At 47.6% G+C, this 26,199-nt stretch overlaps 1 protein-coding gene across 1 annotated transcript; it reads left to right on the plus strand.

The window, feature by feature from the left end:
- Window positions 1-22,999: 22,999 nt before the first annotated feature.
- On the plus strand, window positions 23,000-24,990 carry GCNT3 (glucosaminyl (N-acetyl) transferase 3, mucin type). Its single transcript, XM_079952914.1, has one exon. It carries the CDS (start codon window positions 23,176-23,178, stop codon window positions 24,490-24,492), a length of 1,317 nt encoding a protein of 438 aa, XP_079809040.1. The 5' UTR covers window positions 23,000-23,175; the 3' UTR covers window positions 24,493-24,990.
- Window positions 24,991-26,199: the final 1,209 nt, after the last annotated feature.

The following is a 26,199-nucleotide window of genomic DNA, read 5'->3' on the forward strand; positions in this document are numbered from 1 at the left end:
ATTAAGTAGAGAAAAAGAAAAAACAACAACACTCACACACAGCCAATGCCAAGTGATTTCTTGTTCCTGCCGTGGAAAATAAAGTTTTTTGAAGTGGTGTTGAGGCTTCACTTTTTCCTGAGTTTCTTTGTGACTGACTTGAAATTCTCTCTTATCACCTAGACATTACTTTCATCCCAGTAAAAATCACGCCATAGGCATCCATGTTCTTGGTCTTGCCTATGTGCTTCATGTGTTGAAATATTCCTGGATCAGTGTGGGAAGAGACCTACAGAAGCAGCTCCCAGGCTATTTCTTGTATCATAAGGGTTCCTCGTTCACCTTTAGGAGGCTGATGAGGCAGTGACTGTGCAGGCACTTAAACTGCAAGTGGAGGAAGAGTGCCCCTTCAGGCAGGTGATCCTGTGCTAATGAGGTGCTGCCAGATCATCACATTCTGTATGGTGCAGAACCTGCATATCCAATGGCACAAGGGATGCAGTCTTATGGTGCTTTCACATTGGCAAGCCATTTATCTGGAGTCCCAACAGTGTATCAACTGCTTTCAATGGCAGTACGGATTCCACAATAAGCACCTGCCTAGGAGCACCCCAACTCTTCTGAAAGTTTAGTTTTGATCACAGTCCGAGGAAGAAAGGGCTGGAGCGGTAGGATTTCCTGGGAGCCCCAAAGGCCAGCCTTTGCCAGCCTTCTGTCCTCCAGAGTTTGGGGCTAAAACTCCCATCAGCTCCAGCATTGTATGGCTATTATAGTCCAAAAGTTGTGGAGGACACAAGTTGGGGAAGGCTGTGATGGACCACAACTCCTTTCCTAACAAAACATAGGAAATATGAGGCTATGCAGAAGACCAGGCATAGGCAAACTCGGCCCTGGTCCTGTTAGCTAGGGATAATGGGAATTGTAGTCCCAAAACATATGGAGGGCTGAGTCTGCCTATGCCTGCAGAAGAGGCACCCCGGAGCCAGGCCAGGCCCTCTGCCATTGGTTGCCTCTTTCTATTTTCCACTCCCTCTTTTGGGTTGACAAAAATTGTTGCAGACAGAACACGGAAGGTCAGAAGCCCTCCTGTTAATTTTCACCCACAGGCATTGCCTCCATGAAAGCAACAATCATCTCACCTGCTTAGTGTCTGTCCTTTCTGACACTCAGGAGAAGTGGGAACAGTCTCAGCTGGGAGCAAAAGAACCTGATATTTACCACAGTCATGGAGGTGCAGTGAAATCAGGAATGGGAAGTCAAGTCCTTTCCAGCACAGAAGGCAATCAAAGGAGGCGCCAGCAAAGGGGAGTCATTAAATGTATTCCAGACCTTTTTAAATTCATATATATTTATCTCCCTGGCAATGAACAACTTCGGAACATAAAAATGTCAGGTGACTATCAAGCTATATTTAAACCACTACATTCTGCTTAAAGGAAAACATCACAGGAGAACATGGGCAGGGTTGCCACGGGATTCCCGTCGCTAATACAAGCTGCAGTGCAAAGGTTTTATCTCTGAAAATGAGATTGTAGGTATGCACACAAACTATCTTACACACACACACACACACACACACACACACTCATTCAAGCCTCATGAATGGCAACCAATTACTTATAAGGGTGGAATAGACTCCTTATAGTTATCAAATGCTCAGTAAGAGAGCAATCCAACCCTTCAGGAAACAGACACCACTATATGCAGAGCTCTGCCAGCTCATAGCGGCCGTCACAAGGTTGAGGGAGCAATGTTTTCCTCTGCCCCTTCCTGTGCCCAAAAGTGATTCCAGCTGGCATAGTTGAAGGCCTTTTGTGCATGTGTGACTGTGTCCAGGGAACAAGGGGGCTTGGGATCCTGTGACCGCACTGCAGGGGGCTGGACTAGATGACCCTTGGGGGTCCCTTCCAACTCTATGATTCTATGACTTTGCTCAAGGGATCATACATGTTTTTCCCTTTCCCCATTTTATCCTCACAGCAACCCTGCAAGGTAGGTTAGACTGAGAGGCAACGACTGGCTCGCAGTCATGGCTGAGCAGGGAATAGACCCCTGGACTTTATTTTGTTCAAGTATAACTTTTATAACTATTAGAAATCTGGTTTTTTGGGGGGCCTCACAAGTTCTGGCATAAAGGGTTTTTAATATATGTCAGAGGTCAAATCTCTGACAGATGCCCTCTGCACAGGCCTCAGCAGTGGCAGTGATCAGCTGCAAACCCCTTTTGGCTCAGCCAGTGGGACTTTGCCAGTGGGGTGCCAGGACAAGCTGAACCCATCATTTTGCTAATGTCAAAGGAAAGTGCTCACATCTTCCTATCTTCCTGCTCTGATTATTATTGCATGGGGAAAAGTGGAGAAGAAAGACTACTGGCTCCCTTTGAACATTCCCTCTCAACCTCGAGCATCGCCACATCAGTCGTAGATGTGGAAAGAGCAAAACCTAGTAAGAAGCTCTCAGCGCAGCAGCTGGAACAGCAAAAACCCATTAGCAAGGCCTCATCGTGCTTTAATGATGAACTAATGACTAGGCAGACCTTAGGCAAGCTGGAGCAGATCTTGGGAAATGCACCAATAAAGATATGCTGGATGGATGCCAAGAGTGCATCTGCATCAGCAAATTTCTGCAAATTAAGATGCTCAAGGGGGCATGCCCCGACCAGGAGGGCGTTTGCACATCCCCTTGGCAGGTTGTGTTTTAAGCCTGTATCAGGGGCATGTTAAGTTAGTGCAGGATATGCTGCTGTGTTTCGTTCCATTCATCCTGGAATGCATGTCAGCAACTTTGGATTTCAAAATGCTAGGAGCTGGGATGGGAAGAAGATCAGACAAGGCTGAATTAACATGGCTGGGATCCCTGGTGGAGTTCCCAAAGTAGCATCCCCCCATGCAAAAGGAACACTTGAAATAAGCTACCAGTTTAAAGATAAGGAACAACAAGAATGGAATGCAGTGTGGAGGCCATGAACAGGCCCATCAATGGGTAGCAGCACCTGGACCACAGACTGAGGAGGCACACAGCAGGTCACCTGGTCCCAGGCTCTCTCTCCCCACTCCAAGGTGAGATAACACTCTTTAAAGTGTTAGTGCTGTCTATGATTGGATGGTTTAGTGAGGTCCTCAGATCGGGCCCACAGGGGTCGGCCTTGGTCCTGGTGGAGTGCTGCGAAGGCGGTCAAACTTAACTATCTAGAGGAAGTAAAAGCCGTAACAAGCTTTCTGTAGGTGGAAGAATCATGTTCTGGTCTCTTTTTACAGCTTTTTAGCCCTCAAAGTGGTGGACAGCAAAACTTTATTAATGACTTCTAAATTGGCATCTGGACATGTCCATTTCCACACATAAATTTTATGTAAACCTGTATCCTGTTTTTGTCTCTTCCTGTCATTATTTATTAAATTTATATCTTGCTCTTTCTTCCCAAAACAAGCTTCTGAAAACAGTTCCAAACCTCTTTCTTAAAAACAACAACCAACCCTTCCTATGTGATCTCATGGTAGCATCCAACATTTCACCAGTGAAAATAAGATGTTTTTGTAACTTCTTTTTATTTGCAGGTGTATAGTCTGAGTAAAGGGGAGTGGGCAAGGATTTGGTGGGTCAGGGGTGGTCTGTCAAGTGGTGTCAGCCCTTCCAAAAGACAGCATCCCCTCCCCATTCCTTTCTGCCAGGCTGCTGTACCCATTCAGATTTCTGCCTCCTTCACTGGCTCCCCTTTTCAAGTGCTAAAACATTTCTTTGCAGCTGGGCAAGCCCCATATCCAAGCAGGTGCACTGTGATCTTTCCTTGATAATGTCTTCTGCATGGGGTTGCCATTTGAAAAATGCTTGGAAATTGCAGCTCGCTCAGAGCCAAACTCCATGCGGCATTCATTATGTGGTCTGCCCTCTCTGGGCACGTGGTTTTCCTTGTGGAAGTGCCCCGCACTGAGGACACCCTGATCCACTGGCATAAGTTGGGGCTGCTGAGTTCCATAAATGCGAAGTCTGGTAACATTTCAGCCACACCTTTAATTTTAAACAGGGATGGATAACTTGGTGGATCGCTAGGATGCTGTTGGACTACAAATCCCACCCTCCCTGACCATTTGCCATGCTGACTGGGGCTGATGGGTATTGAAGTCCAACAACTTCTGGAGGGGGCCTGTTTCTCCAGGGCTGATTTAAAGGGTGGGATATAAACATGACATAGCTTAGAGTAGAGTACCTGCTTTGAGAGCAGGAGGCCTTAGGTTCAATCTCTGGCACTTTTTTTTGGGGGGGGGGGAACTCATCTTAATTTTATTTCAGCAGATTTATTATACCACTTGATTGTGAAACCTCAAAGTGGTTTACAATGATAAAAAACAACAAATTCATCAGTAGAAGCAGTTAAACACAACTATTTAAAACATTAAAATAAAACCAGCAATAAGCCCCCCCCAAAAAGTTTAAAGCACACATCAGCCTTCTATATATCTGTATCAGCTTGTCTAGTGCCAAAAAGAGTCCAGTGAAGGCATCGGCTTACTGTCAATAGGCAGGAAGTTCCAAAGTGCTGGTGCTGCCACACTAAAAGATTGATTCTGTAGAAGCACCAATCCTGCTGTTATGTTGCTGCCTTTCTAAGATTTTATTGTATTATATAAGGACTGTTGTAGTTTTATTGAGATATATTTATGGTTTGTTATTTGTTTTATACGGGACGCGGGTGATGTCACTATAGAGACAAATGGGCATGCAGGTGGTGCTGTGGTCTAAACCACTGAGCCTCTTGGACTTGCCGATCAGAAGGTCAGCGGTTTGAATCCCCGTGACGGGGTGAGCTCCTGTTGCTTGGTCGCAGCTCCTGCCAACATAGCAGTTAGAAAGCATACCCCAAAAGTTCAAGTAGATAAATAGGTACCACTCCAGCGGGAAGGTAAACGCCATTTCCATGCGCTGCTCTGGTTTCAGTGTTCTGTTGTGCCAGAAGCAGCTTAGTCATGCTGGCCACATGACCTGGAAAAACTGTTTGTGGGCAAACGCTGGCTCCCTCGGCCTGTAAAGCGAGATGTGTGCCGCAACCCCAGAGTCGTCTGCGACTGGACTTAACTGTCAGGGATCCTTTGCCTTTTTTTCTTTTTATTTGATTTATATTTTCTTTATTATTTTTGTAAACTATTTAGAGGCTGTTTTGTATTAAGCAGTGTATAAACATAGGGGTCTCAGTAGACCACAAGCTTAATGCAACTCAAAGGTGTGATGATAATACCACTCTATTCTGCCTTGGCCAGACCACACCTGCAGTCCTGTGTCCACTTCTGGGCACCAGAATAAGGACATTAACAAGCTCAAACATGTGCAGAGGAGGGTCACCAAGATTATCAAGGGTCTGGAAACCAAGCCTGATGAGGAATGGTTGAGGGAACTGGGCATGTTCAGCCTGGAAAAGAGGAGACTGAGAGGAGATATGATAGCCATCTGCAAATATCTCAAGGGCTGTCACATGGAAGATGGCAAGGAGAGTCTGACTACACATGAGGAATAACTTTCCACTGGTAGGGCTGTTTGACAGAGGATGGTAGACTCTCCTTCACTGGAGGTTTTTAAGCAGAGATCAGAAATTCCTTAGCAGTGATTCTTGCATTTCAGGGCTTGGACTAGATGACTCTTGGGGTCCCTTCCAACTGTGTATGCCTATGATCTATGATTCTATGAAATAGTTTTAACTGGATTTTGAATAAATGTGCAATTAATTAATCGTTACTGTTTTGGATTTTATTTTGTTATTTTCTTCTGTAGCGGGCCTTGCAAAGTGCTATTCTGATACTCTCCACAGGACCAGCCCAAGCCCTTTTAGGGCCTGGGACACAAATAGGGCCTGTCTCAAAGTCAAGTTGAGCAGTACAAAGCTTGCCAAATCAACACACAATAATAAATAGATTAATTAATCTTTCGCTTGCTTCTCATGACACACAAAATTAGCTGCCTGAGAAGGCAAAGATAGGTTGCCCATCCTAGGTTGCCACGGTCAAGGGATCATGGAACATATGAAGCTTCCCTATTCCAAGTCAGGCCATTCCTCCCAACTTAAGACAACTTTAACTTTGCATCTATGATTACTTCGGAAAGAAACAAAGAAATCCAGGCAACGTGGTTTGCTTTTGAATACACCAACTTCTTATACATTCCATGCTGCCTCAACTGGAAAGTAACCCTTGCCACATCCATATCTTTTAAAAAAACATTCTCCTAGACCAAAAAAAGGTGACCTTGTGCCAAATATATCAGTCCTAAAATACCTCAGTCAATAGGCTCTTAATCTCAAGGTTGTGGCTTGAGCCCCACGTTAGGCAAAAGACCCTTGTGCTGCAGAGGGTTTGGACCCTTGTGGTCCCTTGCAACTCTACAGTTCTAAAATTCTATGATTTTATCAATTTTTGCATCTCTGACTGCAACATGAAAATGTTTCTTCCACCACCAGATGGTGCAATTCCACAGAAAATGTTCTACGCAGAAAACTAAGAAGGGGAGCAGGGAAGGACTTCATAATACTACTACAACTACCAGTACCTATCATTGATGTGAGGAATGGCTGTAGGCCAGTGGTAGAATATCTGCTTTGCATGCAGGAATCCAAGGTGTAAATCCTGACATCTCCAGGGAAGGCTGGAAAAGACCCTCAAGTTGGCAATGCTGAGCTAGATGGACCAAAGATCCAACTCATTAGAAAGCAGTTTCCTCTGTTCTTATGTCCCTATGCAGAGCACTCAATTAACAGAGGAGAGGCCTTGTTGAGGAGCGGGCAGGGAGTCTGCTTAACCATCCTCTAATCCCACCTGTTCCTCTGATGCGTTCCTAGGAGGTGGGCCCTCAAAACACATCCTAAGCAGGCATAGGCAACCTAAGGCCCATGGGCCGGAAGCAGCCCGTGGGGGTTGTTTAACCAGCCCATGGACCCCTGCCGCCCGCTCAGTCGGCTCCCAGCGTGGAGCAGAGTGAGGACTGCCTTCCGGGATGCTGGGTGGCTTCCCATTGGCTGCAAGAAGCTCCTCCAGCCAATGGGAAGCTGTGCATGCCTCCTCCGTGCTGGAAGGAATGCTGGAAATGGTGTTTGTGCTTGTGTGCGTGCGTGTGTGCGTGCATGCATGCGCGCACACACTCTGGCCCACTGTGGCATCTGCAGAATCGCGAACCGGCCCATGCCCCAAAAATGTTGCTGACCCCTGATCTTAACATCCCTGATACACCAGGCAGGATGGTGTATGGGTGCAGGTGGTAGAATAAACAACCTGCATTTTAAAAAATTATGAATTGTATTCATAGCATTTGTATCCTACCTTTTTCTCCAAGGAGCTCAAGGTGGTGTACATGGTTCTCCTCTTCCTCATTTAATCCCCACAACAACCCTGTGAGGTAAGTCAGGCTAAGAGGCAGTGACTGGCCCAAGATGGCACCCAGGGAGCTGCAAGGCTGAGCAGGGATTCAAACGCGGGTCTCCCATGTGGCACTCACGTCCTTCTGGGATGGGGCTGCCTGAAAGTTGCTCATGGAGGTGCCCCACTCTAGGGCTAAGCCCTTCTCTTGAGGTTTGTGTGCCACGTGGATGTCACTATGACCCCTTACATCTACACATCTGTACAAACTCCTCCTCCTTTAAAAACAGAAAGAAAACACACCTTTTTCAGACATGTTCTGACCAGATGCTAGGTTTTCCATTAACACTTCCTTTTGGAGTGGACACAATTCAAAAGAGTGGCATTTGTTTCTTTATTTAATATAATTTATGCACTGCTTGATTGTCAACAAACCTCAAAGCAGTTTACAGAAAAGATAAAACAATAAAATGATCGGTAATAAAATTAAAATAAAAATAAAATTAACAATAATTTAAGCCATACCAAAAGTTAAAATAACTGTCAGGGAACTGACATCAAAGGGAGAAACGGAGGCAGGGCACCAGAGCGATGCCGGGGAGGGAACCAGCAGAGGGGAAGGATTTCAGCGTGACACCAATAGAGAGGAGAGGGAGATGGAGGAATCGGTGTCAGGGCTCCAAGACCCTTCAAGCGAAACTAGCGGAGAGAGTGTTGGGACGCCCCTGCCTTCCCCTTACTTGCGCAGACGCGTTCCGTGCAGGGAACATAGGAGGAGACTTGGGGTCAAACAGCTTTTATGCTGGAAGAGATTCAAGAAACGCCCACTGACAGATTCTGCAAGTGACTAACAGGTCACGGAGGGCGAGCTCTAACCCTAAACAAGGTTGAGCAAAAAAACTAACTAAACTGAAGGCAATTTACGCACAAGTAACCCCCTTACAACCATTACAGCAATCCGTCAGTCCCTGCTGTTACTTGTGCCCAAGCAGTGGAAACATGAGCCAGACTGAAGGCGCCGGGGCAGCGGAGCCGGCTGCAGGGGCGCAGGACCTAGTGAAGAGGAACCAGGAGCTGGAACGGCATGTAGCACTGCTGATGGCGCGGCTGCATGAGAGGCGCACCCAAGACGCGCAGGTTAGACCCACCCCAGTGGGAAAAAAGGTGCCCGGGCTGGTACACAAATTTGGGGGGAAACCCCAAGAATATAATGGATTCCGGACAGAAATAGAGTACGCACTGCAGCTGCAGCATGATAACTTTGCTGACGAGGCAGCGCAGGTGGCGTATATAGTGGGGCACCTTGAGGGCAGCGCGAGGGAATGGGTTAGACCCCTAATGGCCGCGCAGAACCCCGCCATGAAGGACGTCCGGAAGTTTTTTCAGGCAATGGACGCTATGTATTCAAGCCAATTGGGGGAGAGTGTGACCCAGAGGGAGCTGATTAGATGCAAGCAGGGGGATCTTTCCGTTACAGACTACTGGTCCCGCTTTGCTATGCTAATACACCGGCTCGAATGGGATCTGGATAGCCCGCCCATACGGATGCTGTTTGAGGAGGGGTTGTCCCCAACCGTTAAAGATGAGCTCTCTCACGCGTCCCGCCCGGAGACTATGGATCAGCTGACTAAAGCGGCGCTAGCGATTGGCGCTCGCCAGGAAGCGCACGCTTTGGAAAGGCGGGAAGGGAGAGGAGAGCGTTGCCCTGACTACCGCATTCCTGAGATGCCAAAGCAGCCTCACGATGACGTGGTGCCGATGGAAATTGATGGGGCGGGTGCGTGCGAGGTTCCGAGCGCCCACCAAGCAGTCAAAAGGGAGGTAAAGGCTGGGAGAAGCAACAAGAAATGCTTCCTCTGCCAACGGCCAGGACACTTTGCCAGGGTCTGTCCACAAAGAAAGGCTTGGCAGGGGATGGTGGGAGCCGCTGGAAACGAAGAGGAGGGGGCAGAGGAAAAGGTGCAGGGAAACGCCAGCGCTTGACTGCCCACAGGGGGGCGCAGCAGCCAAGCGAAAAACTAACAGGAGTGCCCCAACCGGACCCACCCAAGGTTTCTATAGCGATAGAGGTGGTGCTACAACTGCCCAATGGACACCCACCCAGTCAAGGTGAAGGCAATGCTGGACTCCGGCAGCTCCTGCAATTTTTTTAGTAAGGAGTTTGCACTGGAGCACCAGATCCACCTGCTGCCACTTGATTTCCCACTCCAAGTGACCACAATAGATGGCAGGGAACTGCTGGAGGGGGGGAGGTGACACATCAAACCCCGCCAATGAGAATGAGTGTGTCCAGGCACACAGAGACCATTGCCTTTCACGTGGCCACACTGGCGGGACCCCCGATAATACTGGGCATGAGCTGGTTAGTGCTACATGATCCAGTGGTGGCCTGGCACCAACAGACAGTCACCTTCGGGTCAGCGCACTGTTTGGAACACTGTCTAGGGGGGGGGGAGAAGCCCAGAGTGAGGTTGGCCAGAGTGGCAGCAACTACACTGAAGCAAGGAGCGGAGGTTCCGCCACAGTACGCGGATTTACAAGAGGTCTTCAGCGAGAGGGAAGCGGACAGGCTGCCGCCACATAGGACCTTCGACTGCCAAATCAACCTGCTCCCTGGGGCGCAACAACCAGTGAGAAAGCTGTACGCCATGTCGGACAGAGAGATGCAGGAGTTGCGAGACTTTATAGACAAGAACCTGAAGAGGGGGTTTATAAGAGAATCTAAGGCAGTGGGGGGCAGCCCTGTGTTTTTTGTGGATAAGAAAAACACGAATCAGCCGAGACTCGTCGTAGACTATCGAAAATTAAACCTCGTATCGGAACCCATGACCTTCCCAATGCCCAGAATTGATGATATTCTAACTAGGGTAAGGAAGGGTAAGATTTTTACAAAGCTGGACCTCCGGGGAGCATACAATTTGATTAGAATGAGAGAGGGGGACGAATGGAAAACCACCATGTTCACCCCTCTAGGGGCCTTTGAGTACTTAGTCATGCCATTTGGATTACAGTCGGGCTCAGCCTGTTTTCAAAGCTTCATGCACCATGTGCTGGGTCCCCTGCTGTACAAGAACTGCGTAGCATTTCTGGACGACGTCCTGATCTATTCGGACAATGAAAAACAGCATGTCCAGGATGTCAGGGAAGTGCTGAAGAGGCTACAAGAGCACCAGCTGTGGGTCAAGCTGGAAAAGTGCCAGTTTCATGCCAAAGAAGTGGAATTTCTGGGATACAGGTTGTCAGACAGGGGCCTAGCCATGGACCCCAGCAAGGTGCAGGCGGTACTGGAATGGAAGGCCCCCAAAACCCGGAAGGACGTGCAGAGGTTCCTCGGGTTCAGCAACTTTTACTGGAAGTTCATCAAGAACTTCGCCCACTTGACCGCACCCATCACGGATTGTCTCAGTAGCAAAAAGAAGTTCGTCTGGACGGAAAGTGCCCAATGGTCCTTCGAAAGGCTAAAGAAGGGGTTCGCCTCGGAGGAACAGCTCCTGCACGTGGATCTGCAGAAGCCGATGAGGCTAGAGACCGACGCATCGGACAGAGCGGTAGGAGCGGTGTTACTCCAGCCGGGACGGGGCCAAGACAACTGGAGGCCGTGCGCCTTCTTCTCAAGGAAGCTGAACAAATCGGAACAGAACTACACGGTGTATGATCGCGAACTGTTAGCTATTTATGCAGCATTCCGCCAGTGGAGACATCTCCTAATAGAGGCTCAGCACAAGATTCAGGTTTGCACTGATCACAAGAACCTGGAATACTGGAGGACAGCACGAGTCCTCAACCAGAGACAGATTCGGTGGGCACAGGAGTTCTCCAAGTTCTTCTTTGAGATCCAGTACGTGCCAGGAGAAGAGAATGTGAGAGCAGACGCGCTTTCCCGGAAACTGGAGTACACGGAAGGAGAAGGACCACCGGAAGCTCGACATGTATTCCCTGAGGAACGATGGGTTTGTGGGGGGGCGTTGGTTGGGAAACGAGAACTAACCGAGCTGATTCGCCAGGATGAATTTGCCCAAACCAGAATCAGGGAACTAAGGGAAAATGGGAGAGACCGGGGGGACTTCGAGGAAAGGGAAGGGTTACTGTATTACAAGGGAGCAATGTATGTGCCCGGGGAGGCTCTACGGGAAAGGGTGCTCAAACAGCTTCACGACAACCCTACAGCCGGGCACTTTGGGCAACACAAGACTATGTTACTGGTCACTAGGGAGTTTTGGTGGCCAAAGGTGAGGGAAGATGTACGAGAGTATGTACGGGGGTGTGACCACTGCCAAAGAGCCAAGGGAGAGCGGGCAGCCCCGGCAGGGCTACTAGAACCCTTACCCACGCCGGGAAAACCCTGGGAGGTGGTGTCGATAGATTTCATGACAGATTTACCCAAATCCAGAGGTAAGACAGCAGTCATGGTAGTAGTAGATCTGCTAACCAAAATGTGCCATTTTATAGCATGCTCTCATGCGGTGACAGCAGAGGAAACCACACAGCTGTTCGTCACTCACATATTCAGGTTGCATGGGGCTCCTTCGAGGGTTATCTCTGACCGAGGGAAACAATTTACCTCGAGGTTCTGGAGGAGGCTTATGAACTTATTGCAGGTAGAGGTGGGGTTCTCGACGGCAAGGCACCCGGAGACTAACGGGCAAGCAGAGAGGGCGAACAGCATATTACAGCAATATCTCCGCTGTTACGTCAACGAGAGACAGAACGATTGGGTAGATAAGCTAGCTCTGGCCGAGTTTGCGTATAACAATGCGAAGCATGTGTCCACGGGGATGAGCCCGTTCTTGGCTAATTATGGGCGTCACCCCAGGGCCTTTCCCGGGAGGGGGGAGGAAGGGGGGAGCGTGCCCGCCGCAGAGCAGTTCGTGGAAGAAATGGAAGCACTACACCAGCAGCTTAAGATGAATCTGGAAAGGGCCAAGGAGGAGTACAAGAGGCAAGCAGATAAGCGTCGCCGGGAAGGGGAGACCATTAGGGTGGGGGACCGGGTGTGGTTATCCACTCAAGGGTTACCCTTCAAGGGTGGGTGTAAGAAACTCAGGCCGAAACGGCTGGGACCATTTGAGGTGACACACCAAGTTAACCCGGTGGCATTCAGGCTCAAGTTGCCAGACAGCATGAAAATCCACCCGGTATTTCATAGGTCACTGCTCTCACCGTACAGAGGGAAGCGGAGGGTCTGGGAGGTAGGAGGAGAAGGGCTCACACACCCACCACTGGAAGAGAGGGAACACCACCACCAGGTAATGGAGATCCTGGACTCGCGATGGCAGGGACGGCAGGTGGAGTACCTAGTAGCTTGGGAGGGTGAACCCGAGTCAGAAAACACGTGGGTTCCAGCGGGGGAAATAGATGATGGGCATCTGGTGGAAGAGTTCCACAACAGGTATCCGAGGAAGCCCAAACCCCTGGAGAGATTCTGGGAGGAACACTTTGCCACCACCGATGAGGAGGAGGAGGATTTTGTGGGTTTTCCAGCGTCCCAAGAGGAAGGAGGAGAATCGTCAGGAGAAGAGGAATCAGATTGGGAAGCCCCTCCCGTCAGAAATCGGAGCGGGTGGGAAGTGGGGTTTGAGTCCTCGGACGATGAAGGCAGCTCCTTTCGAGGGTTCCCTGCATCGTTGGCTGAAGATGGGGACAAGGTCACATCTCCAGGTCAGGCCGGTGGTGGAGGGGGTCCTGGGGGGGAGGTGGATGTCAGGGAACTGACATCAAAGGGAGAAACGGAGGCAGGGCACCAGAGCGATGCCGGGGAGGGAACCAGCAGAGGGGAAGGATTTCAGCGTGACACCAATAGAGAGGAGAGGGAGATGGAGGAATCGGTGTCAGGGCTCCAAGACCCTTCAAGCGAAACTAGCGGAGAGAGTGTTGGGACGCCCCTGCCTTCCCCTTACTTGCGCAGACGCGTTCCGTGCAGGGAACATAGGAGGAGACTTGGGGTCAAACAGTTTTTATGCTGGAAGAGATTCAAGAAACGCCCACTGACGGATTCTGCAAGTGACTAACAGGTCACGGAGGGCGAGCTCTAACCCTAAACAAGGTTGAGCAAACAAACTAACTAAACTGAAGGCAATTTATGCACAAGTAACCCCCTTACAACCATTACAATAACAATAGCCTAAAACCTGATGAGAACTTGCATCAAGAACTTGCATCAAGTTTCCATGCATCTGGATAGACTTGCCTAAACAAAAATGTTTTCAGCCGGAGCAGAAAAGAGCACAGTGAAGGCACCTGCTTAGTAGCATTAGGCAGGGAGTACCAAAGTGTTGGTGCTGCCACACTAAAAGGTCAAATTCTTACATGTGCAGAATGTGGCGTCTGTAATACTGCCAATTTCACCAGTCTAGACGCTTGAGTAGGTCCATACAGGGTAAAATGAACTGTCAGATAATCTGGTCCCAAATTGTTCAGGGCTTCATATGCTAATAGTAACACCTTCAACTTGGCCCAGCAGCAAATCAGCAACCATTGCAGTTCTCTAAGCACAGGTGTCATATGCTGACAAGGTCTTCCTCCTGCCAGCAATTGTGCTGCAGCATTCTGAACTACGGTAACTGCAGCTAATGGATACCCAATTCACCACCTCCCTTCCCATCCCCTTGTTATTAATCCCGTAGTTGCACCAGGCTAGCTTCTGAGAAAGAAGGGGTGGGGCGGGTGGTGGTGGTAGCGAGCCATTACCTGCTGAGGTTCCAGGAACTGCCTAGCAGACACAGATCTCTGTTGGAAGCTGGCACACCTTTTTGCACCGCCAAACATGCACATACAGCCAGGATTAATAGGAGTATTTGTTATTTAGGACCATGATGACAATGAACAATGAGGATCCATGTTTAGAAAGCCACCAAGGGTGCCGGGGAGCCAGAGACGTGTGGCTGGCTGGTAGGAGTGAAAGCTGTGGACTGTGAGAAGTTGCAGTCCACAGCTAAAGCCAAGCCAAGGTGGGGCTGCTTTTCAGTCCACTTTGAAGCTGCTTCCTCCAAATGGACTTTATTGGACCACTTGATCAGCTGATTGGTGGTCACAGCAGCCTCCTTTGAACTTTGACAGGTGTCGATCACTTTTCAAGGGATTGAAAAGTGAGTAGCCACACTCACCAGTAAAAGCTGATCTGGCTCACTGGCCCAAGGAGCCATGGATAAAAATGGACTGCATAGCACTGGTGGGCACATAGCTGGTGGGTTGGGACTCAGCCTGATGCAAGGTGGCTCACAGCAGGAGTTCCCCAAACGCATGTTTGTGCTGAAAAGTGGGTCCTGGGCTTGGAAAGGTTGAAGACATCTGCGTTAATGGAACTCTTCAATGATCTAGAGAACAAGTTAAAAAGCTGGATAAATTGATTTTTTTACCATGAGTGTGGCTGTTTCTTAGAATTGTTTTAGTCTTGTTTTAAATTCATCTGGGTTTGTTTGTTTGTTTGTTTTGTTTATAACAGTTTTTAATATTATGTGTCAGTCTCATTGAGGAGCCTGTTTGGAAGGTGATGAACAAATCAACGATGATTTAAAAAAAAAGAAACAAAAAGCTGTGAACCCTTGAAGTGTGAATATTCACCATGTATTTGGGATCACAGCACTCTTATACCAAAGGGCTTTTGTGTTTCGTTAAATGGGGATTCTTATTTCTAAAGCAAGAACATGCAGGAAGTAGAAAATAGCAATGAGGAGGTTACTGGAAGGCTTATCAGGTTGGATCATAATGTACACGTTAAGATAGGGTATCTAAGAAGCCCAGTAAGTGAAGAAATACTCTCCTCCGCACCCCATGTGCCAATAATGAATCACTTATTCCTTGCTTATATAGCATGAGTCACACAGCTGCATGTCCAAATTCTTCTAGTAAACGGCACATTGGTGGAAACAGGATGCCTTTCCTTCCTTCGTATGAAGACTGTATGCACACCTGCAGCACGCAAAGGGAACCCTGATGTGGTAACAGAATGAAAGTTAGAAGAACCTTACCAAGCCCAGCCTAGCATCCAAGTTGCACATATTTAGTACAGTGGCATCTTATGCAAGAGTTCAGTTCCACGAAGACACCATATATATTCAAACCCTTGGAACCACCCACTCATGAACATCATTCGGATTCTGGAGACAGTGCACTGAGCAGGCTTTGCCCAGTAACCAAGGTGGAGAGCTTTGAAGGTCCACTCAGCACACAAACTCTGGGATGTTCTCATAAGATCTTGTGAGAGCTTGCAGGGCCATCTAGGTTCCATGAGATCTTGCATAACCATCTCCCAGGATTCCTGCTGGAATGTATGCAGTGGTGGATGACCAAGATGCCAAAAGGTTTGGCAAGCAAGCCTCATGAGGAGCAGTTGAGGGAGTCGGGTAGAAGAGAAGACTGAGAGGTGATAGGATAGCCATCTTCAAATATCTGAAGGGCTGCCACGTGCTCCATCTGGTAGAACCCCAATCAATGGATTCAAATGTCAAGAAAGGAGATTCAGACTAAACATGAGGAAGAACATTAGGAGCTGTTCAGCAGTGGCATGGACTACATGGAAAGGTGGTGGACTCTTTCATTTGATGTTTTTAAACAGAGGCTGGATGGCCATCTGTCAACGATTCTTTAGCCGTGATTCCTCCTGCATTGCAAGGGGTTGAACTAGATGATCACTGGAGTCCTTTCCTATTCTACAGTTGTATGATTCTTTGAGTAGCAGGGTCTTCTGGCAACCTTTGGTTGTTCTTTGGTCTTGACTCATGGCTTGCCCCATGGTTCTGATTTACTCTTAAGTTCTGTGGCTCCCAGCTCACCCCAGAGTGTTGCTCACCGCCCTGCCTCCAGTCATTTACTGGTATGGGTGGATATTTCTTTGTCAGTTTCTGCTATATAATCCTCAAAGTTACTGTACCACAACCATAAAAGCACAGTAACATCATGAAGCATAAACACATATATAAAAACATCAGAGCAAATAGCCCACAGTTATAGTTTGCAATAAATACCAGTCTAAGTCCAGTTGGACAGAAACAAAAACCTGCCACGCCTTTACTTGCTGTTGGAAATGGATAGAGGGAGGTAGGAACATGGTTTTTATATATTTATTTGGTGGTTTATAAGCCATACTTCAGTACACTACCCCTAGAGTGTGATGCAGTTTGAAACAAATGCAATAAAACTCTACAAGGAAAATAAAAGAAGTTAACAACAGATGGGACCAGCAACAAACTGTTGCAGTGTGGAGTGTTTCTGTTCAGGCTGTTTGCCAGCCAGTCATGCGGTCATCCAGGACACTCCATCCAATCAGGATTCCTTGCCCATTGATCCATACTCAACCCTCATTAGGCTGCTTTTGAGTCCACACAACCCCAATTTCTAAAGACATTTCCCCCCTGAAGCATAGTAGTGACCAGGACACCAAGCCAGAAACTACAGTCTCAACCAGCAAAAAAAGTGGGGGGCAGACTTGGTTCCTGGCTCAATGGCAGTGATTGGGGACCACTAGCTAGCTGGAGCTGGCTGAACTAGATCCAAGAGTGCCAAGGCCCATGGAACCAGAGCCAGGATAACCATGGGTGCCTACCCCTGGGTTGAGGTATGGAGTGTCTCACCAGTGCAATGGTGCAGGGAGCGCTCCAGGTGGAAGTCCATGGAGAAAAGAAATTTACATTCCCCTCAGTCTAGAGGATCAAGTCTTTTAAGACACTCTAGTTCGCAAAGGAGGGCAGAGCCTAGGAGGAAGGCAAACTGGATGCAGAGGTTCAGAAGCCCTGGTTCATTTCTGACCTGCATCAGAGCAAGTGGCTCATTAGGAGCTCTCCTTGGTGCTGAGACAACTGGCCTGGCTTGCCCTGTGGGTTCCTTCATGGCACCAGAGCAAGGCATTGTAGTAATTTTGCTAACTGAGCTTTGTGCACATGGAAACTACCATTTTGGTTACATAAGCAATGGCACTCCCAACCTGAGCACCAAAAGGAAAAAATGAACCATAACGCTGACACAAAAATCACAGAAGCAGCATCCATAAAATAGGTTGGCAAAATCCAGCAGAAGGCAACCCTAAAAATAGAACTAAGGCCAGATATAAAGCATGCTGGATAGACACCTGAGCTAAAGAAAAAAGGCCTTTGCCTGATGCTGAAAAGACATCAAGACCTGCTGGATGAGGGGCTCTGAGAACATAAGAAGAACCTGCAGGATCAGGCCAATGGCCTATCTCATCCAGCAACCTGTTCTCGCAGTGGCCAGCTAGAAAAAAGCACATAGAGCTGAAAGCGGGAAAGAGCTCCTTCCCACTTCCTCTTTCAGCTCTATGTCCTTTTCAAGGAAGAAAATGGTAACCTCCTTTACTACCTTGCAACCAGGGGAAGGGAGGGACTCGGACGATTTGTAGATGCCAGGAGAAGGCACAGAGGGTGCCCTTGTGCTTGTGGTTTCCATGCTAGCAACCCGAGATTTAACTCCTTCTGAAAGGAGTGGATATCAACAAAAGCCTCCCCGAGCTGAATGGGCAGGAATGTGTTGAAGAAGACACTCCTTGAAGTATGCGGAAGCAGTTAAAAAAAGAGCAATGCCTTTAGATTTGCTAAACCAACTTCTTTTCTATGTTCTTGGAGCGCCCTTGTTGTCATGCATCATAAACCTTTTATTTAGTCATTTCATCTTGTCCGAGGCAACCCAAAGTGACAGGCAGACAGACAGGCAGACAGACAATAAAAACCACATAAAGGTAAAGGTAAAGGTACCCCTGCCCGTACGGGCCAGTCTTGACAGACTCTGGGGTTGTGCGCCCATCTCACTTAAGAGGCCAGGGGCCAGCGCTGTCTGGAGACACTTCCGGGTCACGTGGCCAGCGTGACATCGCTGCTCTGGCAAGCCAGAGCCGCACACGGAAACGCCGTTTACCTTCCCGCTGGTAAGCGGTCCCTATTTATCTACTTGCACCCGGAGGTGCTTTCGAACTGCTAGGTTGGCAGGCGCTGGGACCGAGCAGCGGGAGCGCACCCCGCCGCAGGGATTCGAACCGCCGACCTTTCGATCGGCAAGCCCTAGGCGCTGAGGCTTTAACCCACAGCGCCACCTGCATAGATACAGTCAAACCAAGAGGAAACAAAAATACATCAAAAAAAATTCCCACCCACTTCTCAAAGGCCACAGATGGTTAAAGGCCAAAGGCTTGGATATAAAGGAAAGTTTTTGCCTGATGCCTAAAGAAATGTAGCGAAGGTGCCAGGCGAACCTCCCTGGGGAGAGCATTCCACAGATGAGGAGCCACTGCAGAAAAGGCCGGGTTCTCCTTTGCCACCTCCAGACCTCTCATGGAGGAGGCGCATGAAGAAGGGCCTCAGATGATGATCGCAGGGTCTGAGTCAGTTCATATGGGGAGAGGAGGTCCTTCTTAGTACTAATTTAGAAGTACTTAATTGTACTTTGGTGCTGTTAACTTATTCTGTTAATGCTCAATAGGGCTTTTATAAATCTACCCCAAATCAATTTTTTGTGTTTAATCAATGCTAGATGTTCCCTGCTGGAACTTAATGTTGTAAAGGATGCATTTAAAAAGAAACAAATAATGTACATGGGGAAAGAAACTGATTTCGATCACTTGTACATATTTGGTAATTCATTAACAGAAGAAACAAGCCGCCTCATTAAACACGGCTTCTCATGTTCCCCTGTGTGGAATTTTACTTGGAGTTCAGCTGTTGGCCCAGAGTAGGTGAGCAACTACAGCAGCAGAGCAGAGCAGGTGGGGTGGGGCAAAGCTGCAGAGCCAGTGCCTGGTGCTGGGACAGGGCAGGGCTGCGTGGATGCCTATGGGGAAGGGCCAGGTCGGCTGGTGCACCACAGGTATAGCTTTAAATCTGCAAGAGGATGGCTCTGAGGTGCTACCCTTCTTTGGAGGTTTTTAAACAGAACTTAGATGGCCGTCTGTCATGGACTCTTTAGCTGTGATCCCTGCCCTGCAGGGGGGGGGGGTGGACTAGATGACCCTTTGGTTGCCTTCCAACTCTACAATTCTATGATTCTACCCTCACCACACTGGCCCCATCTGTGGCTGCATACTTGTATGCATCTTCAAAAAGCAACTTGCGTGGCTTTAAAACTGGATTAGGCAATTTCATGAAAGAAAGGGTTATCGCAACTGGACTTAACTGTCAGGGGTCCTTTAGCCTTTGTGGCTCTGCTCTGCCTCCACGGCCAGAGGCTTTAATGCTTCTGAATGCCACTTCTGGAAACTACAGAAGCAGAGAGAGCTCTTGTACTGAGTCCTGCTTTCCCACAGGTATATGGTCGGCCACTGTGAGAATAGGATGCAGGGCTAGATGGGCATTGGCCTTATCCTGCAGGTTCTTCCGATGTTCTTAAGGTTGGCCATATGGACAATCTTAACCCAACAGGAAGGTGAGAGCAGGCAAAGCCTGTTGCCAGCAATATTTCCTGAAGAGCAAATCGGAAAAGACTGATGAAAGAAGGAGCAGGATGACTTTCAACAGTGATGAAAGTGATGCAAAAACTACTCTCTCCTTTTGACTCCATTTTAATTATGGTGACTTTTCACACTGCTCCTTAAATTTTCTATGGAATCATCATCATCTAACAGACAGAAGTAATGTGGTCCTTTGTTCTCAAGATCAACATAGATCACCCAATCAAGGTCTTCATTTTCTCAAACTCTACTTCATTAATCTCAAACTCACTTAAATTACTGCTTTCATTCAAGCTCTGTTTCTTTCTTTTCCAGTTAAAATTCTTTTCTGGTGTTTCCTTTCTTTTCACAGCAAATTTGGGGTTTTATTAAAGTTAATAATGTTTTTTTAGATTATAGAATCAGTTTCTGTTCAGTTAAAGCAGCATATGTTCCACTGTGATTCCTACTGGCCTTTTGCCTCAGAAGTGTATCATTATTATCTTCTAATACAGTGCTATCCAAAGTGGGTGATTCTGCCCCCTGGGGGTGCTGAAATGATCCAGGGGGGCAGTAGTAGCCTCTGGTGCAATTGGGGGGGTGTTGAATAAAAATAAGGGGGTGGTGGAAGCATAAAGAAGAGAAGAGAAGAGAAGAGAAGAGAAGAGAAGAGAATTTTGAAAAATTGGTCATGTTTCATCTGTTATGTAATGACATTTAAAAGGTAAAGGTAAAGGACCCCTGGACAATGAAGTCCAGTCAAAGGCAACTATGTGGTTGTGGCGCTCATCTCGCTTTCAGGCCAAGGGAGCCAGTGTTTGTCCACAGACAAACACTGTGATGGAACCTAGAGCACATGGAAACGCCCTTTACCTTCCTGCCGCAGCAGTCCCTATTTATCTACTTGTACTGGTGTGCTTTTGAACCGCTAGGTTGGCAGGAACTGGGACAGAGCAATGGTAGCTCGCCCTGTTGCACAGATTTGAACCACTGACCTTCCGATCGGCAAGCCCAGGAGGCTCAGTGGTTTAGACCACAGCGCCACCCACGTCCCTAAATGACACTTACCACCAGGTTGGGTGCCAATGCGGGACAGCGACAACACCTCTCCTGGATCCAGCAGTCGTGCTGGAAGCAAGGGGTTTTCCTGGGCTTGGGTGAACTCTTTTCAGCTTCACCCAGGCCCGGAAAGTGGATCGCAGCTTGTCTGCCTATTTGGCCAATGGCAGGCAGGCTACGGTGCCAATCCCACCCCTTCGCTTATTTATTTTTATTGATTGATTGATGATATACTGCCGTATACCTGGAGGCTTAAAGGAGGTAGGTTTCCAAGGGACAGCAAGTAATTTGTTTCCTGAAAAGGGGGCAGTCGGCCAAATAAGTTTGGAAGCCTCTGCTAAAATATATACTTTGGGTAGGGATCAAACCCTTACGATAGCTAAGATCTGTCAACAATGTTTAGTCAGATAATTTACTATCCTTTTGACTGCACTACCATGGACTAGAGAGGAAGCAAATACACAGGAATAAAAAGTCACAGTAAGGGAGAGTTGAATTGCATTGGGGGTGGGGGTGGTGAATGGATCACAGGGTTGTCAAGAAAATGAAAGACTTCTTAGTTAATCAGTAAACCACCTCCCCTCCTCTCTCCAAGTTTTGCCAAAGTAAAGCAAAAAAACAAAATGCTGTCTCTTTTGTTACACATTGACACTTGGCAGCTGTGGACATGGCCTGGCTTTTAATCCATCCATCCATCCATCCATCCATCCATCCATCCATCCATCCATTCAAAGCATTTGTAACCCACTAGTATCACAGAACTATAGAGCTGGAAGGGACTTCAACGGTCATCTAGTCGAACCCCCTGCAATGCAGGAATCTCATCGAGATCATGCATAACAAAACAGAACAAGTTGGTAGTGTCTGGCATTTCTTGGGAATTCTAAGTAACAAACAACAAAAAAGCAGTGCAGTTTTGAAATCAGGTTAAACTCAACCCAGTTTTGAAAGGTTCAGTCCACTATTTTAATTCAAAATGGCACCCAGTTGTATCCAAACTTAGATGAAACCTTGCTCTTAGGAAACCATCATGCAAAATTTGATTATGATATCTTAAGAGGGGTCCAAATGCATTGAGAAAAGGCAGAGAAAAATATACTAACTATACTATAAATACACTATATTATACAAATATTTTTATATTCAAAGTATGCAGTAGACTCTTCAGTCAGAAAGACTTTTGGAGCAGTTTACCCTCAAGGGAAAAGGGCAGGTGTGGGAGAGGAAGAGGAAAACAAGCAAAAGTCAGGCCTTTGAATCCTGCTTTTGGACCTCTCCTCAGGCCAAGCCCACTCCCCAAATGGCAGTTATCTCCCCAATCCACACCCATCACCAGCCCTCCTCAAGTGTGTTTGCCTGGCTGGAACATGTCCTTGAACCACAGCCACACCTGTCCTTTGCCTAGATGGAGAATGGAGTTGTGTGTTTGTGTGCATTCCCTTTGGTAGGAATGTAGCCTATGTTACACAGGTAAGACAATGTCTCAGTTGCCCCACCCACTTTTGCCTCTGCCCCGCCCCCCCAGCAAGTGGCCCCTGGAAGACTGTCCATGAGGCAATGCAGCCCTTGGGCTGGGAAATGTTTCCCACCCCATCTTGGAAATAACTGAAACTAAAAAGTCTGGGGAGATTTTTTAAAATGTAATGATTCACCTGATACGGAAAAGACACAGTGCAGATGCTAGATGAGTCTTTCGGCAAAGGCAGTTCCACAATTGAAGAGTTTGGATTTGATATCCCGCCTTTCACTCCCCTTCAGGAGTCTCAAAGCGGCTAACATTCTCCTTTCCCTTCCTCCCCCACAACAAACACTCTGTGAGGTAAGTGGGGCTGAGAGACTTCAGAGAAGTGTGACTGGCCCAAGGTCACCCAGCAGCTGCATGTGGAGGAGCGGAGACTCAAACCCGGTTCCCCAGATTACAAGACTACCGCTCTTAACCACTACACCACACTGGCTCTTGGAACCACACCTCTCTCCCCTGCCCCCACTGGATCCCGATAATCACAAATGCCACCTTTCACATTATATTCTTCTTGGTACAGACAATATTTAGAATCCCAGATCTACCAGAAAATCCGGTAACTTATTAAAGTTCACTGGTGCTCTAATGGAAAGTTAAGCCTCTTTTAAACCTCCCATACGTCCTGTTTTTCATTTTGCACTGGATTGCAACATCTCCAGGGTGAAAAGACGTTGCTGTGAAACAAGCCTCTTCCCTCCCTCCCTGGGTGACGCCTGACAGCTCATCTGAGCTCTCAGGTTACGTTTGGCAGCAGCACAGATACGAGTCAGGCTCGACTGAGGAAGCACTGCTTAGAGCACCTGTGGCTGCCAAGATGATGTGGACAAGAAACCTTTGAGTAGGCTCAGGAGTTTACTGGCCTGGGAGAAGGATTTTGGGCTATCAGGGTCCTTCTCTGCACCCTGCCCCCCAAAATGTATTGGTTTGAAAGAAAGTTCCTGGGTCGAATCTCACGCCTGCTGGTGTTTGGGAGCCTGATGCTGTTTGCCACTGGCCTTCTGAAATACTCCACTTGGCAGTGTGACTTCAGCCACTTGGGGAAAGACATCGCAGACCCTGGGATTCAGTTCTGCAAAGACAGGCTCTACCAGTCTGTGAGACTCGCTCCCAAGGGAAATATCAGCTGCTCGCGGATCAGCAGAGGGGACCCCAAAGAGATCGAGAAGGCTATTCTGAGCAGGCTGCAACTCAAAAACAGAAGGACTCTCCTGGGAGAGAAAGAGTACCTGAACATGACTGAGGACTGTGGACTCTTCAAAGAAAGCCGGAGGTTTATCGAGTTCCCATTGAGCAAAGAGGAGGAGGATTTCCCCATCGCTTACTCCATGGTGGTCCATGATCAGATTGAAATGTTTGAGAGACTGTTGAGGTCCATCTATGCCCCCCAGAATGTGTACTGCGTCCACGTTGACAGGAAGGCCCCAGAACCTTTCCAAGAGGCAGTCCGGGCCATTGCCTCCTGCTTTGGGAATGTCTTTGTGGCATCTAAGCTGGAGCGTGTTGTGTATGCTTCGTGGTCCAGGGTCCAAGCTGATTTGAACTGCATGGAAGACCTCCTTCAGAGCAAAGTACATTGGAAATACCTCCTGAACACCTGTGGGACAGACTTCCCCATCAAAACCAACGCAGAGATTGTCCATGCTCTAAAGCTTTTGAATGGGAAAAACAACATGGAGTCAGAGAAACCGTCAGAGAGCAAAAAGGGCCGGTGGAAGTACCGGCACGAAGTGACGAATTCTGTGGTGAGAACCTCCACTGCAAAGAACCCCCCTCCACAAAGCTCCCCCATGTTCACTGGGAACGCATACATCGTGGTCACCAGAGAGTTTGTTCAACATCTTTTTGAAGATCCAATGGCAAAAGCCCTGATAGAGTGGTCCAAAGATACTTATAGCCCAGACGAACATTTGTGGGCCACTCTGCATCGGATGCCAGGAGTCCCAGGGTCAGTCCCCTTTAGTGCTAAATTTGACCTGACGGACATGAACGCCATTCCAAGGTTGGTGAAATGGTCCTACAGTGAAGGAGACATCAGTAAGGGGGCCCCTTATCCTCCTTGCTCAGGCTCTTACCGGCGAGCAGTGTGTGTCTATGGGGCAGGCGACCTACACTGGATGATCACCCAGCACCACCTGTTTGCCAACAAGTTTGACCCCAGAGTTGATGACTATGCCTTACAGTGTTTAGAAGAGTACCTGCGCTACAAATTAATCTATGGGAAGCAGCTCTGAGTGAATGCCTATAAGGTTCCTCACCAAGAAGACAATTTAGAAACTTATGTTTTGAGGTCCTGGCACATGGATCTATCTAGCATGATGGTCAACCCATTCCTAAAGTACTTAGCTAGCAGCCAGTAATCTCTTCACTGAGATCTCAGAGACATACATTTGAGTGTTGCATAGGTCAAGGAAAGAAGGTGCCGGGAGGAGGAAGGTGACTTATGGGGAAGCAGCACTGGGGGCGGGGGGGGGGGAGAGATTTGTTAGTCACTCTCCTGCCTTGTGCTGCTCCATTGCCTGAAGGAAAATCTGATGCACAGCTTTGGTGACATTTACTTTTTTTCTTTAATGAGTGTATGTGAAGGAAGAAGTGAACAAATTGTTATTTAATCAAGTCTCTATTTATTGTGTTCCTTTTCCTGTATGTAAAATGTGTGGGGATTATAGTGACTGCACTGATGATGGGAAGGCTCTGATAGGCATAATATAGCAGGACTGGGTTAAAAATCATCTCATGGCTCAATCTGCTTTGAATGTTTTTGCAAGTTGCACCTGAACTTTCTCCCTCAGCAAACCAGGGGATTATTTTTTCTCAACTTGAGTGGTAGAGTTTCAACAGCAGGTTTTTTTTTCCACACTACCTGTTTCCTGGTGAGATGAGAGCCCTTGAGATTTAGAATGGTTTTGTAATATGTTTCCGTAGAAATATACAAATTTTCACAGGCATTGCTAGATTGTGATGTAGCACCCGTTTCTTGGAGCTGCAACAACTCAGATGTCTGTCTCCTGCACTACTTGCAGCTCAGCTTTTAAACATTGTTTGTTTGTTTTTCAGTTCATGTGCAAGTAAAGTATGTTTGGTAGTTAGTAGCTACTAGCCATCAAAAGCCATCAACACATTTAAGGAAGCACCAGTGTGGTTGGATATTTAGCTATTAACTAAGCAAAGACCTAAGAAAAAAACAAGTCTCCCGTATCTAAAAAGGATGATGACGATGATAGATAGATAGATGATAGATAGATAGATAGATAGATAGATAGATAGATATAGATAGATATAGATAGATAGATGATAGATAGATAAATGATACCTCTTTAAACAGCTGTGGTTTCCCCCAAAGAATCCTCGGAACTGTAGTTTGCTGAGAGTTGCTAGGAAGCCCCATTTTCTTCTCACAAAGCTACTATACCCAGAGCTCCCCATGAAGAGGAGTTTATTATTAAACCACTCTGGGAACTGTAGTTCTGGGAGGGGAACAGGGGTCTCATAGCAACTCAACACCCTTAAAAAATTACAGCTCCCTGAATTCTTTGACGGAAGCTATGACTGTTTAAGATGGCATCATATTGCTTTAAGTGCATAGTCTGCATGTGGCCTTATTAAAATTCATCTATAAATTGAGACTTCTCATGCTGGAAGGTTGGGTAACAATATTTTCTGATGTAGACAGAGGTTGGATCAGTGAAGGGACTGGAGGGCAGCAGAAAGATGTAGCAGCAGAAAGTACTCAAAACCAGCTCAGTTGGTAGAGCATGAGACTCTCAATCTCAGGGTTGTGGGTTCAAAATCCATGTTTCATTGCAGGGGGTTGGACTAAATGACCCTCATAGCGCCTTCCAGCTCTGCATTCTATGATCCACACAAGTCTCCTGCATACTAACAAGGAAGACTTCAACCACAAAAGCTGTCTCTCGTCATTTCATCTCCAGGCTGAAAAT

This window comes from Podarcis cretensis (assembly GCF_951804945.1).
Source record: "Podarcis cretensis genome assembly, chromosome: 14".
Lineage (NCBI taxonomy): Eukaryota > Metazoa > Chordata > Lepidosauria > Squamata > Lacertidae > Podarcis > Podarcis cretensis.